At 46.8% G+C, this 17130-nt stretch overlaps 1 protein-coding gene across 1 annotated transcript; it reads right to left on the bottom strand.

The window, feature by feature from the left end:
- Nucleotides 1-4712: 4712 nt before the first annotated feature.
- Nucleotides 4713-11695, bottom strand: wnt9b (wingless-type MMTV integration site family, member 9B). Its single transcript, XM_063216803.1, has 4 exons — nt 11584-11695; nt 10380-10633; nt 9314-9579; nt 4713-6003 (listed from the first exon to the last, which is right to left on the bottom strand). The coding sequence occupies exons 1-4, from the start codon at nt 11667-11669 to the stop codon at nt 5302-5304; spliced, it is 1308 nt and encodes a 435-aa protein (XP_063072873.1). The 5' UTR covers nt 11670-11695; the 3' UTR covers nt 4713-5301.
- Between the last annotated feature and the right edge of the window lie 5435 nt (nt 11696-17130).

Genomic DNA, 17130 nt, shown 5'->3' on the forward strand with positions numbered 1-17130 from the left:
CCATTGTCCTGATCACTTTTCTTTCCCTTTTCTTTGACTCATTACTGTATTTAAAAAAGAAGGGAGACGACTTTATTTTTTCTAGCAAATGTATTTATTTATTTGTTCATTTTTTATAATATGTTTTTTTTCATAAATAAGATCATATGGTAACCACAAAGGAGTTGGGCAGGAGAGGCCCAGCACATCAGAGAAAGCATATGGAAGAATGAGCAATGTGCACATGGCGTTAGCCCCAGACCCAGTGAGGTAGAAAGAGAAACAAAAAAACATCACAGATTCAACAAATAAGGAAGTTATGATGAGATGAAGGAAAAAAAACATATTGGGTCCATCAACAAATGTCATGACCAATGATGCTGGCCGGACATAAAACCAGTAACCGGTTCCATTCTCTCTCTCTCTCTCTCTCTCTCTCTCTCTCTCTGAAACACACACACACACACACGCACACACACACACAAACACAAACACACCTATACAAACGCAGGGTGGGGTTTAATTTGTTTGGCCTACCATCGATTTGCATGCACGTATTGACTATGAAATGAGTGGATGACTCCTATTCTTTGGCAGCTGTTCCTCTGCAGATGGAGGCCAATAGCAAGGCAAGCCAAGTCGGTCTTCTGTCAAGATGGGCTACTTCGTCAAGATGAGCTACGAAATAGGCTAACCGTTGGTTGTCCATTTGGAATGACTTCAGGGCCCACAGTTTGAGAATTACTGGACTAAACCCAAAACTTATCCTTAACCTAGGTGGGAGTGTGGGAGTGGGAGTGTGGGTTTTTGAACATTCTATAAAAAGAATGTGTTCTACAACAATGCAAGATTTTTTTGTAATTGTAAATGTTATTGTATGGCGCCCAGAATTCTATAGAACTTTCACTGCCCGAACACCGACGATACACCTTTAATTAAAGGCTATCCCATGAGTGCAGCAGTAAGGGTTTGGTAGTTCAGTTCAACAGGTAGCTCACATTGACAAGACGACACCAACCACGCCAGCCCTACAGACAGACCAGGCCAGGCCAGAATCAACCAGAGCCAGTGGCAGGCAACCATGGGTTTGGTTTAAGGCCCTGTGCTCTTACGCTAGGACCCAGAGGTGCATCTTGTCACCAGGCTAGGCAGGCAGCCGCTCTGGGCCCCCAAGCCCCTGGATGGTGAACAACATCTACAGTAATGGCAAATTTCTTTTTCAAATGTCCACTACTTTTACTTTTCGCTTGGGGCCCCAGCTGAACCTAGAGTCGCCTCTGCTGGGACCTGCGTGACATGCATGGGGACACAAAGTGCTTTCCGTTTGATCCCGCTCGGTGATGGATGTGGGTCATTTTACTGCTCTCCTCCCCACCAACTCCCCTTCTCTGGCTTTGCGTCATGTCATGTGCGTACGTACTGCACCACAGAAAGGGGTTTTCATCTGCACACGGCTGGCAGGGATAGTTTTTAAGCAGAACGCCGTCAGAGTCTCCGTTCATGATGCTCATAATGTTCTATTATTATCAATGTTTGCACACAAATAACATGCTTTGGTTTATGATTTTTTTTCTTGCTATTTTCAGTGCTTTAAAATATGCATTACATTTATGTGCCCACACGCGCGCGTGCACCCACACACACGCACACGCACACGCACACACACACACACACACACACACACACACACACACACACACACACACACACACAGACACACACACACACAGGGAATCGCCTAACACTTGACCCATGAGACAGGAATGAAAGTTTTGCAGAGAATGAGTGCTTCCATTTTCTCTGATTGGTAATAAGGCTTTCCAGACACAACAGCAATCCAGGCGCATCTGGACCATGGTGTGTGTGTGTGTGTGTGTGTGTGTGTGTGTGTGTGTGTGTGTGTGTGTGTGTGTGTGTGTGTAGGGGAGGGAGGAGATAGAGCACTTCTGGGAAACAAAAAATGTGGGAACCGATTACAAAAACAAAACAAAACATAAAAGTGATAGAGTAACACACACACACACACACACACACACACACACACACACACACACACACACACACACACACACACACACACACACACACACACACAAAGTCACCCTCACACGGGCACTGGGAGAGGAAGAAGACACACACACACACACACACACACACACACACACACACACACACACACACACACACACACACACACACACACACACACAGTTGAACAGATACACAGCAGGCACAGGGAACAGAAGGACACTCATATCGCTCTGTAACACAAAGTTTATCCCATTGAGAACACACATCTCTACTTGGTGCGTCCCATTGAGAACACACATCTCTACTTGGTGCGTCCCGCTTTGGTTAAGCCTCAGCTAACTCGTTTCATCTTTTCTCATAAACAGATATTTAAAACTATGGCGGCTTGACATATATTTACAACAAATCACCTAGTCGGATATAAAAAAAAATCATACGGTACTTGGATGCATACTTTTACAATATATATATATATACATATGTATATAAAATATACAGCAGACAGACAAACTCTTGGCCTCTCTGATGTTGCATATGTGCTTTTTTTATAAAAACAAATTATGACATAGGTATGCTCATAAAAAAGGGCAGATGGCATGTACAGTACTAAAGTAAGTGCTTGAGACTCTTTCAAAGATACACTGGTGATCAGACTGAATCAGGGCCCCTTTTCTCGAAAGCATTGTTATTAACCAGTTATCAACTAGGTTTCCAATGGGAAACCGAGTTGCAACCAAGTAAGTTGCTAACTTAAGCTGGGCTTACAGTGTGCGACTTTTGCCCCGATTTTGCCCCGATTTGGCACTCGCACGACTTTTTGAGAGTCGGGCCGATTTCTTGCTCAATCGCAGGTCAATCGTGAGTCTCGCATCGTGCAGTGTACATGGGGTAACGACAAGCGATTTCGCCTCACGATCGTGCAATCGCAGGGTCGCAAGAAAATCAAAACGGTTTGAAATTCTGGTCGTGGCTCGTGCGTAAATCGCACAGTTAAAGCAGTGCTACGACCCGATTTGACACTTCACATGCACAAATTAATAGGGCCGTGCGATTCGCTGTTGAGCGCGACCTCATCTCCACCTCAGGTGCGCATGTTCCCTCCTCTGCAGACCGGGGAAACATGCCTGTCGCGTCGTACGGTGGAAGCATTTCGCTCGCATCCAACTGTCGGCTCGTGTAATTCCAGTGAAATTCCATCGTGCAGTGTGAGCAGAAGCTTAAGACCCACGAGTGAAAATATCGCACAGTGTATGCCCGGCTTTAGTTAGCAACAATGTTGTCGCAAAACGCACCCCAGCTTTATTGGTTACATGCATGTGAGTGTGGCCAATAACGCTGACTTTAATTCTGAATTGAGAACAGGTAACTGGTGCCATGTGTGCTCACAGGTAGGAGGAGGAGGATGAGACAGGAAGAGAGAGTTTCGGTTTGAATGTGTTGCGTCAAAGTTTTCTGACGTCACACGAAAAAGGCCAATTGTGCAGGCACGCAGACAGACAGAGAGACCTCTGCATCTCTACACATACATTAACCCAATTTCAATGCAGCCACAGTTTCCTGGGGGATGTCCAAGGACAATAAGCCTCACGAGTCCCCTCTGCTCCTCCCACCATACAGTATAGTACGCAGGGCCGGATTAAGACGATATGGGGCCTCTAGCCTATAGGTTGCTGTAGGCCCCCGCAGAAGACAAATTCTGCAATAAAAAATAAATAAGTGGAAGACATCAGAAGTCCAAGCCAGGAATGAGTATTAACAAGATTGAAAACTCAGACTCACCAGCGGACCAATTGATAAATTCTGCATCTTGTCACAATTCTACAATTATTGATTTTTGCCCCCACTTTGTCCAATCAGGGGCCCCCCTGGCAGGTGGGGGACCCTATGCTGCAGCCATATCCAGCCTGTGCATTAATCCAGCCCTGACAATACGCAGTTCAATAGGGGATCTCCACGGTCTACAGTTCTCAGTAAGGATAAAGGAGCTGTCCAATAACACGCTTCCTGTGGCCGTGGCCGGCGTCCAATCAGACCTCTTCATCTGGTCCTGGATGAAGCAGATGTGGCCTGTGTTCACAGGAGCACCCCACAACACTCCCCATCAACACCACCCCCCCACACACCCCCTCGACTCCCCAGCCCAACCTCCCCCCAGGGCTTACACATAATGAGCAGGCCGTGTTTATGTTTCCACGGTGACCTAAAACAAACCCAGAAGTTCTCTCTCTGTCTCCCCCAGCCTCTGTCCTGATCTGTGACGTTAAGAGAGAGAGACAGAGAGAGAGAGAGAGAGAGAGAGAGAGAGAGAGAGAGAGAGAGAGAGAGAGAGAGAGAGAGAGAGAGAGAGAGAGAAAGGGCAGTGTGTCTATGTACAGTACATGGAGCCTGGGGAGTGGGGGTAAGGGGGACGAGCAGCAACAAAGAGACATCGCTGGTCATATTAAGCCATTGTGTCTGGTGGTGCCTGTCTGGGGTCTGCCAGCCTCTCCCAGGCGAGAGCCACTGGCAGTCGGAGTGGTCTGTCCTCTATTGTCTTATTCTTTCCCCCCGCTCCTATCTCTACTCTTTCCTTTCATTCTCCCTCCCTATCTGTCTTTCATGGCATCCCTTCCTTTCCCAGCCCCACCTTTCACCGTTTTTCTCGCTACACACTGACTGACTCACGTACGTTTCGGGGTCTTTCCCTTCCTTCCTGCCTTCTGTATGTCTTTCTTTCTTTCTGTCTGTCTTTCTGTATCGCTTGTTCTTGTTGTTTCGTCTTTTGTTCTTTTAAATGTCAACTCAACATCTCTTGATTATCTTACCCACCTCCCATCATTTTGGTCCCTCAGATTTTGTCTTTCAGTATTTTTTATGTTTGCAGGTGCCTACATCTCCTCACGCGTGTCCGTGTTCTCCGCTCTTTAATGTTTTTTATTGTTTTTGTTTCCAGGTGTGGAAACCTCCATTCCTCCTCGCATGTCCTCTCGCCACCTTTTTCAGTGTTTTTGGTAGATGTACACCTCGATCCATCCATCTCTTCCTCCGCCTCCTTTTAAAAAAAAATGTTTCTTGCAGGTGTACACCTTTACCTCTCCAGGTATGTCCACCTCCACCATCTCCTCCTCTCTCAGTCAGTGTTTCTTACAGGTGCACACCTCCTTACCCCTGCTCCTCTCACCACCACCCCCTCTCTCGCAGTGTTTTTTTTGAATGTGTACTCCTTTCTCCTGATGCCTCCTCCACCTCCTCTCTCAGTGTTTCTCGTAGGGGTGTTCAAATACTCCTCCTCCTCCCTTTCCTCCTCCTCCGTCAGTGTTTCTTGCAGGTGTACACCTCCTCCTCCCGCAGGCAGGTCTGGCACTCCACATGGCAGCACCAGCGCACCTGGCAGTGGCAGGAGAGGGTGGTGAGCCTTAGCGCCGTGTTGTAGCCACGCCCACAGCACAGGCTGCTGCAGCTGGTGTCCTTGGCGCAGGGTCGGCCCGCCGTACCCGGCGAGTAGCGCGACGGCCGGCAGAAGCTGGGCGACTCCTCCAGGTAGACCAGGTCGGTGGGACGGGCCCTGGGGGTCACCACCGCGGAGGAAGAGGAGGAGGAGGAGAGGGAGGAGGAGGAGGAGGAGGAGGAGGTAGATGAGGAGGATGAGGAGGACGCAGTGTTGGAGTTGGAGTTGGAGGGGGAGGATTGGGACGCGGAGAAGGAGGCTCCAGCAATGTTGGAGGAGCCCAGGGAGGAGATGTAGGATGAGGAGGAGGAGTAAGAAGAGGAGGAGTACAGGGAGGAGGAGGAGGAGGAGGAGGAGTACTTCCGGGAGGGGGGCCCGCCGGCGAGCTCCACCTCGGCGGTAGCGGCGTTGGTGAGGCTGAGCACGCGCACGGCCGTGTCGTAGCGGTACTTGAGCAGGCGACCCGTGTCGTGGAAGGGGGACAGCTGCTTCCAGCAGGTGCGCACCGCGCAGGAGCCCGACACGCCGTGGCACTTGCAGGTGGTCTTCAGGCCGCTCTTCACCGCCTGCACCAACAACGGAGGAGGGAAGGTCAAAGGTCAAGGTCAGGGTCAAAGGGTAAACTTTAGGGTCACCGATGTGATGCCCAGCGAGCACCAGGTAGCACTTCTAGTTGTAAGTTGCCCGCAAGGGATGGTTAGAAATAATGACTACCACAGTGCTTTCATTATAATTTCCTCATTTTGTTGTTTTTCAGACAAAGGTCAGGGTTCAGGGGTCAAAGTGCAAACCAATAAATGCATAAAGTGGACACTTCAAGAAGAGAAATACAATCAGTAGAAATGTATTATTTCAGGAAGTTAAGAAAGAAAAGTGAGTATATGAGAAAAAAATGAGGGATTGATAATCAGGAAAGGGGGAATGAAAGGTATGGAGAAGGGCAAAAAGAACGAGAGAGAAGAAAGGATAAATGGAGGGGGGGGGGGGGGGGGTTGGTGGGGGTGGCATGTCAGTTTCTCATCACCCTGATTCATTAACACTAGTCTTATCTTAGGTGCCGATCAGGACTCGGTGAACACATTTCCTGTGGTGTCTGAGTGTGTGTGTGTATGTGTGTGTGTGTGTGTGTATGTGTGTGTGTGTGTGTAGTAGGTCTTTGGATGCACTTTAAACCGCAAGCTATTGGTAAGTGTGTGTGTGTGTGCGTGTGTGTGTGCGTGCCTGTGTGCGTGTGTGTCTGAGGTGTATGTCGTTAGTGTGATGGATGGCAGGGTGGAGAAGGACGCCCAATCTGCCGTATTTCATGCCCCCCTGACCCCCCAACACTGCCTGGGGATCCACGCTCTATCTGTTCAGACGAGTCCGGCGGATCTCTCCCTCTCGTCAGCTCGGCAGAACCCCCCCCCCCTCTGCTCCCTTCTTCCCATCACCCCATCTCACTGTCTTTCAATCCCCTGCTTTCTTCCTTTCTCCTCAGCCACGCAGCCTACCTGTCTTTTCCAGCCCAACTTTTTTCCTGTTCCCTATACTGTCTATGCTGCTAGTCTACTGGGGTGCATTTCTTGAAAGCGTAGTTGTTAGCCAGTTAGCAACTTGGGTAGTTGCCAATGGGAAATTGCATTGCAAACAACAAAGTAGCTAATAAAGTTAGCAAATATGGTTTCAAGAAACGCACCCCTGCTTTGAACAGCTTTTCTACTCTTCCACACTCAGTGATTGACTGAACGTCTGCCTGCCTGCCTGAGTGCCTGCCTGCCTGAGCGCCTGCCTGACTGACTATATTTCCACAGCACTGTGCTCTCATGGTGTCCTCTCTGCCCTCTGGCCGCTGTCTACTCATATGGAAAATGGCGATAAGTGTTTCTCCCAGCCGAGGAGACGGTGAGGGGTGGCAGGCGGGTTGGGGTGGGAGCCTCTTGGTCAAAGGTTAACCCAGGGTGGTGGACCTTGGCTATAAGACCAGTAGAGACAGACACGCGTACAGAGAATGGGTACAGAGAGAAAAAGAAGGCAGATGTATATACAGTAGAGGGAATGGGAGAGAGGAGAAACGGAGAACGGGATGGGGATGAGGAGAAACATGAGGGTTAGGGAAAGAGAGAGATGGGGAGAGAAAAAGAGAAAGGTAACAAGGGGAGAGAGAAACAGAGGCAGGGAGCAAGCGAGAAGAAACAAGAGAAAAGAAAGAGAGAAGGAAAGTGGCATAAACAGAAGTTCAAATAAACATAGAATAAAAGTCAATGAGAGACCGAAAGTAAGTAAGAAAGAAAGAAAGATAATACAAAAGAGAGAAAGAAAGAAAGAAGAGGAAGAAAAAGAAGAAGAAGAAGAAGAAGAAGAAGAAGAAGAAGAAGAAGAAGAAGAAGAAGAAGAAGAAGAAGAAGAAGAAGAAGAAGAAGAAGAAGCTAGTGAAAGACTAGGGAGAAAATAAGAAGGAAAGAAGAAGAAGAAGAAGAAGAAGAAGAAGGTCATGATGGAGCTGACAAGGGGTGACGGGGGCTCCCAGAGGCAGAGTGGTGGTGGTGGTGGTGTAGCGGCAGTGGCGGCACTCACTCTGCCTCTGCTCAGTCCTGCCCCATACAGGTATGAGCCCCCCAGGCCTGCTTGAGAGACAGGTAGACGGGTGAAGATAGCAAGGGAGGAGGGGCGGAGAGGACAGGAGAGGGAGAGGGAGAGGGAGAGGGAGAGGGAGGTGTAGGTGTAGGTGTAGGTGGGGTGGGGTGGGGAGGTGGAGGTGGAGAGAAGAGCTAAGAGGAGGAGAGGGGAGAGAAATGTGGGGTGGGAAGACATGCACTGAGGGAAGGAGGGTAAGAGAGGAGAGGAGAGGAGATGAGAGGAGAGCTATGGAGGGGAGGGAATGAGGTGGGGAGAGGAGGAGAGGAGAGGAGTGAAAGGGGGTGGGGAGAGAGGAGAAGAGCTACAGGGATGCCGGGAAAACATTTCACTCCTTTGACTTGTTTTTCTTCTCACTTTGGCCCTAGGTGATGAGCAGCACTACAACTACATACAGGATCCCACAGAGATCAAGAGGAAGCAGTTCAACGTTCATCTTTTCTTTTCCGCTCTGTCTTACACTCGTTCTGACTTTCTCTCTGCTGATTCCAGTTTTTCTGAGTCTGAGTGTGTGTGTGTGTGTGTGTGTGTGTGTCTATCACTGTCACTTTTCCTCCACGTCTCTGTATTATTTTCTATCTGTCCCAGTTTGTCTCCCCATCGCTCCTCTCGTCTTTCTCTCTATGTCTCCTTCTTCCTCTCTGTATCACAGTCTCTCTCTCTCTCTCTCTCTCTCTCTCTCTCTCTCTCTCTCTCTCTGAGAGGACAGCCTGGGGCTGGCTGGCTGTCTCCTGGTTACCGTGCTGTTATGAGGATTTATGATTTCCCTGAGTGGTGCAGTGGCTGTGGCGGTGGCATGTGGAGGGTATACAGAATGCGGAAAAAATGCTACTATATTACAGAGGCTTTATAATCGCTCAAAAAGGGAGACCTCTAATTTACAGTGGGCCCCCACCGGCAAGCGCTGTCACGCCTGGGCTGAGAGACCAAGGGGGGTGGAGGTGGAGGTGGGGGGCACCTGGCTCCACAGATCTGCCTCTCGCCTGCCCGACTCAGCCCAGGCAAAGATCTGCCCCTCTGGGCTTCAGACAACCCCATTTCCCCTGCCATGGCGACTGAGACTAAGGGTACCAGAGAACACCCGTGGAGAACCATGTTCAGCATTAAGCACCATGAGACTGATTCCAGCTTTAAGAACATCCTGTTTTGTCTACCTTTGTGGGTGTACACATTGTGTAGGTCGTATGCGAGGGCATGAAAGAATACAAGAAGAGTCAAAGGCATGGGGAAAGAGGTAAATTGATCATATGAAAATGGACCTACCCGAACTCCCACATTGATGTTATGGAAATCGATGTGGGCCCTCAAGTCCTTGTTGACACGTTTCTGGCCCAGGAACTTTTTGAGGAACTTTGTGCTGTACTTCAGATTATCACCACAGACTCCCCACTGCCAGGCCTCGCGATGCTGCAGGCCGGGCGAGTCGTCGCACGTGCAGCGCTCCATGCGCCCAGAGCTGCAGGCTTTTGCCAGCGCGTGCGATAACGCTGCCGAAGACACGGCCAAGAGGAAGGCTGTCTCTTTGAAACCTTTGAAACATAATACAGATTAACTTTTCCCTTAGGTGTCTTTCCACACCTTCATTATCATCATTAAATATTGTGCAAGTATCAATAAAAATAAAACGGACACATAATGTGTAATATATTCTATAAACTAGGCGTTGGGTAGGCTATGGGACAAAAACTTGTAGGCTACTTAAAAATATATAGGCCCACTGGTCACAGTGGTTGCTGCTGTTATATAAATTATTTTTTCAGCACATGTACTGCTAGTTTTTCAATTAAATGTTAAGTGCCTTATTTCACAAGGAATTAACCATAATCCCCACTACGACCTCACTCGGAGAGTTTTAAGTCGTTGTTTGCTCAGCCCAGAGCCGTCACTGGGGTGTATTTTGATCCAATTAATTACTATTTTGACTAGGAAGGGATTTTTCTCAGATGAAAGCTAGCAATCACGCCGCCCTTTTCCTCTGAGAACTGGGCGCTCTTCCGCGAGATAAAAATATCTCCCGTGGCCCAGCTAGGCCCCACCACACAGGGATTCCTGCCTTCCCAAGTCCCTCATTACCGGCATGCTGACCTGCACATGGCTTTAAGGTTCCCAGAACCAAGAACTGGGCACATAAAAGATGTAAGAAATACTTAGGGTTGACTAAACTAATCACTATTCAAGCTGGCGGCTATTTCTGAATAACGAGTGAACGTCTCAAGGTTTAGCTTACACCAGTAGGCTGGATGTAGGCTAATTAATTATTAACTAGACCTGTTCTTTAAGTCCTCACGGCCGTAGCAACTTTTCATTCATGATTCGTGTTTATTCTTACTTCTTTTTAGGAGACTGCCGCGGCCATCCATGCTACAGTTCCATCGTTCATTTCGGAACTGGTACCGACACTCCATGAGGCTGAGCCGAACTGACTCTCTCAGCGTCTCAGCCAGCCCGGGTTCCCGGCGACACAAGCGCTTCTGTCGGCGGGTCAAGCTTAGCTGCTCGCATTGTTTCAGGTGCGCTTTGCCCGATGGAGATTCATTGGAGAAGGGACCGGGCAAAAAGACCAGAGGCTCCCGGCCGGTCAGTCTGGAAAAGAAAAGACGGAGGAACAGGTTTATATTATGTTTATAATTTTCCTGTGAGGTAGCCTAATCAATTCCGTTTGGGATGTTTCAAGGTAGTTTTAGAGGACACAGTCAGAGTGAAAACATTAAATGTCAGTATACAACCAGAATCAAACCAAATATTATGACAACTGATTCTAGATATTGATTCTAGATAGGCTATTGCTACTATTGTTTTGAATATGTGAATACATACACATGATGCACAATTGAAAAATACTGGTAGGTTATCCTGACAAGGACGGACCTTAAACAGCTTGTTAAAGAATTGTAATGTTAAGAGAATTCCTGCTCATGAGCCTGGTACTGTTTAATGACCATGGTAAAGCCGCGCTCTGGGACAGTGCCAAACCAAAACATCACGGCCGAAGGAAGACATCTGGTTGTAGCGAGGAAGAGCGTTCGGGCTTCCCCTCAAAGTACTTTAACTAAGATTAGCCTTCACCACAGCCAATGCCAAATCAACCGATGTAATGCACAATAATTAGTATTAATAGAATAGGCACACAGTGGCGAGGTCAGTGCTGCGTAAAGACAAATAGAGCGGCGGTAGACACCTGTTTGATACCCTTGAGTCCACTGAAACTTTTACATTAGCATTCGTGAAACAGATACTAAGAGACGATAAATTATGTTATACATCTTCTGTCAACTGTAAATAACCACGACAGATCCACGAACACTAATTTAAATAACCATGAACACACATTTTCCCCATTGCGCACGCAATTACGCACGGGTACCCAGATGCGTAAAATCACCAAAACACCACTTCACATGCTTCAAACAGTGTGGCAAGTAAAATAGTAATTTACGGCAACCATCCCTGGCACTATAACAGCCCATCTGTCAGAGCATGGAACGGACATGACTTTGTCATTCACGTGGATAATCATGAACAGAGAGGCTGACCCGAAGTAGGCGGCCGTGTGGGAGAGAAGGACGCAGATTGCGGTGAGGCGCAACAGGCAGGCGGTCCGTCGGAGCCCGGTGCACATGATGACGGATCGGCGCTGCTCTTCATCTCGCTGTCTGTCCGCTGGAGAGTCTGTACAGAGAGGTCCAGCAAAGCTTTTTAAGGAACCATGCACAAGCTTCACCCCTACAGCAGGCGCGGTCCCGCGGGGGGCGAGGCCTCTGCGGCCCGCGTCACTCCCGGAGTCATCATGGATTCATCATGGCTCTCCCTGCTGTGCGAAGCCCTCCCCACACATCCCACCTGCTTTGGATGCAAAGCGCAGAAGAAGACGAGTTTTGCCTACCTGTTGGCATCTCGTGCTCTTTATACCTAGCCCTACCTGTTGGATTTAGAGATCAGGAAATAATCTCCAGTTCCGTTCTGTCAGCTGTTGTGCGGTGTGCGGGGTCTTTCCCATATCTGGCACTTTCCGTCACATTCTTCACTTCATGGTACCTTTAGGAAATTCAAACATGGAAATGACAAGAAAAAACGTCTAAACAGTGAACGAACAATAATAATATAGGCTATAAATAGTATAGGCTATATATAAATATCAATAATTAAACATTAAGACAAATAACACAATAGAAATTAACATTCCTATAGAAAATTGGCATACAATATGCCTATGAAATTGTTATGCTGCTGTCCTAAATTCCTTTCCATTCCATTCTACCTGTCACCTTCCATGTCATAGGAAACTACGATATGTGAATATGAATAAAATGGGGAAAATAACAAGAAGAGCTTAAAGTTCATCACATATGCAAGTCTTTTATGAAATTCATTTAAAAGTGTGTGTGTGTGTGTGTGTGTGTGTGTGTGTGTGTGTGTGTGTGTGTAAGTTACTGTAAGTCTTTCTGGTGTTACAGACAGCTGATGTAGTTGATTAGTAAACGGTTTCAGAAATTTAGAGAAGGAAAGTTTTCCATCATCTTTCAATATTGTTTGGTTAACTTAAATGTCATTGCAGAATGCAATGGCAGTCAAAATAACTCTGTCATTAAGACTTGAGACATATGGCCGGAATCATAAGGAGTTACAATCCAAAGACATGCATTTGAATAACGGCACCTTACAGCCTTTTTTATCAGTTCAAAACCTGTAAAATATTCGGATTGGTCATTTACTATATATTAGACTTTTGAATGGTACAACACAAGTGAACTTCTAATGATCAATATTAGTTGACATAGAGGGAACCAAACAAATATGACTAATTGTTCCTGGCTGAAAACTCAAAGTCCAAACTGGGTTCTTGTTGGTGTCTGATATGTCACAGTGAATGCCAGACCTGTACACTGTACTGTACGTGTTCATGTGTGTATGTGTCCATATGTCCCTTTGTGTCTCTGAGCGTGCATGTGTGTGTGTGTGTGTGTGTGTGAGAGAGAGAGAGAGAGAGAGAGAGAGAGAGAGAGAGAGAGAGAGAGAGAAAACAGAAGAGACAGGGTGGAGAGAGTTGTTGTGTGTGATGGGGACAAAACAAAGCATGTCACTATCTGATTGTCCCGTTGGTTACATGAGTTGATAATGACAGCGCCAGGCTGGCTATAATGTCTCTGTGTTGAAAGTGACGGATGAAATGACACCAGCACATGGCACCAGCGGCTAAATCCTCAGGATGAAGCCGACCCACCCCCACAGGCCTCTCTCACAGTTGTTTCAAAAGATGTCAGGAGTTATTTAAGGTAAATGTAAATTGATCTATTGTGCTTCTGGGACCCGTATACTGTAACTATCTATGGGCCCTCCTCCACTCTCCTCTCCTGTTTTCCCTATAGCCTTTGGTGCTGTAAAAGGTATCACATAGCCACTCACCAATTATTTGTTTGCTCCCCACCTTTCACCTTTTCAGAATCATGATAGGAGCATGACACTCTTTATCCCGATGGCCTTTCTGCTGGAAATATACTCTGCTGGAAATACAGTGAAGATCGTGTGTCTTTTCTTGGCACATGTGTTGACATTTGGTGGCTCCAAGCGCTTGCTGACATCACCAGCAGTTGGTGCGGTGTCCACTCTGCTCCACTCCCCCCCCCCAGTGCTCTTGTGCTGGCTCCCCGGGCTGGACTGGCCATCTGGCATGGCGGGCATTTCCTGGTGGGCCCCGCACCTTTGTGGTCCCCTATTTTCAGAAATGTGAATTTTTTTATTATTTTTTTTACATTTCTGAAAATAGGGGCCAACGAGGATGCGGGGCCCACCGGCGAGTCAGTTCTGTGCCGCTAATTATGAGGGGCCCGTTTAAGACAAAAGTGCCTGGACCTTTTTCTCCCCCAGTCCAACCCTGCTGGCTCCTGCCTGCTCTGTCACCACCACCACGGGCGGCTGGTGATTGTGCATCTAATCACCGCCGCCATCGCCGCCCATCTCTCTGGTCCAGGGCTGGACTTTGACCACAAATAGGACAGGGCATTTTTGAGCGGCCCCTTTTAAATTGTGGGCCAGTCTCTTCCAAAAAAACCCCAAAGAAACGTAACAGCATTAGCCTGTGAGGGCTGCCGGCCCACCGGGAAATGCACTGTAAGCTAGATTACCAGCTCACGCTTCCTTTGCTGTGCTTAGTTCCACTTGTTCTCCTCGTACAGGGCTGTCCGGCTGGCCACTGTGCTGCATGGTAAAGTAAAGACTCAACCTGGGTGAGGGAGTGAGGTCATCGTCTCCCTTTTAGCCACATGGCAGCTCAGCGGAAAAGGGGGCAGTGGGAATGGGGGAAAGGATGGAACCACAATAGCCTGTGAATGAATAGGACACAGACAGACTGAGAGACATGCAGACGCACAGATCTGGCAAAGCCCCAACCCCCATACCATCCAAAAACAAAACAAATGAGCAAATAAAAAGAGATTTTAATGAAGAAAATTGTACATACAGTTTAAAACTATATATAAAATATATAGGTTTCAGAACATTTTCGGCGAATGATGATGATGTCTGGCTTCAGCCAGGGTTATTTTTTTCATTTTAGTTAAATTGTTATTATTGAAACATTTATGTAAACCATTTGCTTGTCATTGGAAGCGAAATGGGTTCACATGACATGGTTTAGTAGTCAAAGGAATGACCTCCACCTAGTGGATCAGACACAGACTGCAGTCAGAGCACCTGACAAAAAAAAACATGCAGAGCATTTAAAGGTAGAATAAATACTGTCATGTTTAGCTGTTTACTTGCACAATGTATGCTGTCCTTTCATAAATATATCTTTTTTATGAGTATTTGAGTATTTTCCACCACCATCGATTTCTAAGCAGTCATCATAGCTGGAAAAATGACACTTTTCATACATAAAAAGTGGATCTTCTCGATGTCCACAATTTTGAAATTCCATGGATATTTTTAGCTGCAAAACTTACTGTTGCCTACTTTGGTTACTTTGGATTTAATTTATGGAAATGCTGGTATGAAAAGTGCAATTTTCCCAGTAATTATAAATACTTCGAATTTGATGGCGATGGTAGGCCTATTTGTGAAAAAGATTTGTGAATGGGCAGTATGAATTCTGGAAAGAAATGGCTAAGTTACACAGTGCACCTTTAATGAAAAAAGTAAAATATAGGGATGTTTTTCAAATAGGCCTACATTGCTGTATAGCCAAGACCTTGGTCTGTGATAATATACTTCATTCTCAAGAATCAGTGCTCCATATTGTAACCCATTTAGTGGGATTTCAGTGAAGTTATTGACTCCCCATGCAAGTTCTTGTCCCAAGATCCAGACCTACCCATATACAGACACCTTTACTGTTTGTACACAGATGTGACGTAATCGGGCTGTGCGCGCATTGTTGGAGCAGAGTCGGCCATGTAGCCTACCGCACATTTGTAAGGAAACTAGCCAGGTGTTTTTTTCTGAAATAAGAAAATAGATGGTCACGATAACTTCAGATTTGAAGTGGGCACCACAGACACGGCATTCCTGATGGTGTCCTTAGTCCAGTCAATACGTTTGATTTCTTTTTTTGAAAAAAAGGGTTTTTTTCAGCTTTATTTGGACAGGACTGTGAAGAAAGGGACAGGAAATGAATGGCAGAGAGAGATGGGGGAGGATGAGGAAATGACCTTGTGTCGGGAATCGAACCCGGGTCGCCCGCGTAGCAGCAGTGCAGAGCCCTACAGGTTAAGCAACGGCAGGGTCAATACATTTAAGTTCTTTTAATTTCTTGTAACCACAAACATCTTCTGCTTCAGAAACAACAGCCTATTCCCTCTTGGAGTAGCATAACAAGTACTTTTAGGATCTCTCTCTATATATATATTTTTACAACTGTAGCCTACACGCTTCAGGACGGCAGGTCTTCTCTCTGGTCTGCATTGGCTGTTTGTGTTTGTGTGTTTGAGCCAACAATGCACACGCAGCTAGTGACGGCGTAATTTCTAAAGGGTCAATATACAGCCTATGTGTATATTGCACTGCTAAGTTCATCCGTCCTCACTAGGGCTGGGTAAAATAATCGAGTTAATCGATAATCGATCGAATCGAATCGAAATTCACATAATCGATTCACAGGGCACAAAATCGATTTTTTGGTTCTTTTTCTTTTTGTTCTTTTTGTTTAATTTAGGTCTATGGAAAATACCCAGTAGGTATTAGGCAATTAGGCCTAGGCCTACTTATTACAAATTAGCAATCTGTTAACACTGCCAAGTCACAGCCCTTTGACATTTTTGTATAAAAATAGGCAACAGCATCTTTTGGGGGAAATCCTGGCACCAAGAAGGGAACGGATTGAATCGATTCGGAATGAATCGAATCGAATCGAATCGTGATTAATCGATTCAAAGCCCTAAGAATCGAAATCGAATCGATACAGGAACATGGCTGCGATACCCAGCCCTAGTCCTCACTTCCTTGTTTACTCCGTTCTTGCCCCTCCTATCCTATGGAATCAAAGAAAAAAAACAAGAGTGGATGGATAATCAAGTACCACTCTCTCGATTCTCTGACACCACCTCACCCCTCTGTCCTCACCACCTCGTGTAGGCTATTGAGAATCAGACTGTGTTGAGGGGCCTGTGGTTCGAAGGACTTATGTGCATATGTGCCTTGCCTATTCAATAGCCTATGAGCTTCACCAATTTCCCGGTGAAATGTTTTCAGTTATTGTGTATGCTATTGAACTGGTGGTAGGCCTACGCTCGCAAAATGTAGGTAGGCGACTTGTTGAACTGCAGCGTACCTATGCTCCCCGGTCTTTGCATGGGACAGAGGAACTTAGGGCCCTTTGAAAAAAGGGTTCTAAGTTTCCCACATTGCTATCTAACCCTTCCCAAAACCATCCCTAAACTTAACCAGTCAGTAATGCAATGTATCTGAGTTGTAGGCCTACATTTGTGCCCTGACCCAACCAACTATCCCTAAACCTAACCTATCACAGGTGCAACAACAAACTGCGCTTTGCCATACGGCAGCAGTCTACTTGGAAGCAGCGGAGAATAGAACCCTTTTTTGAAATAAGGGTCATTAGTTCCCCGGTTGCGGGGAACATAGCCTAT

Source organism: Engraulis encrasicolus, chromosome 2 (genome assembly GCF_034702125.1).
Source record: "Engraulis encrasicolus isolate BLACKSEA-1 chromosome 2, IST_EnEncr_1.0, whole genome shotgun sequence".
Classification (NCBI taxonomy): domain Eukaryota; kingdom Metazoa; phylum Chordata; class Actinopteri; order Clupeiformes; family Engraulidae; genus Engraulis; species Engraulis encrasicolus.

Bases quoted from the DNA above. Each gene is read 5' to 3' on its own strand.
- wnt9b (XM_063216803.1), bottom strand. From the start codon at position 11,669: ATGTGCACCGGGCTCCGACGGACCGCCTGCCTGTTGCGCCTCACCGCA. The intron at 10,634-11,583 runs GTCAGCCTCTCT...TTTCTTTTCCAG, and splicing joins CACACGGCCGCCTACTTCGG to ACTGACCGGCCGGGAGCCTC. The intron at 9,580-10,379 runs GTAAGAATAAAC...TATGTTTCAAAG, and splicing joins CGGCAGTCTCCTAAAAAGAA to GTTTCAAAGAGACAGCCTTC.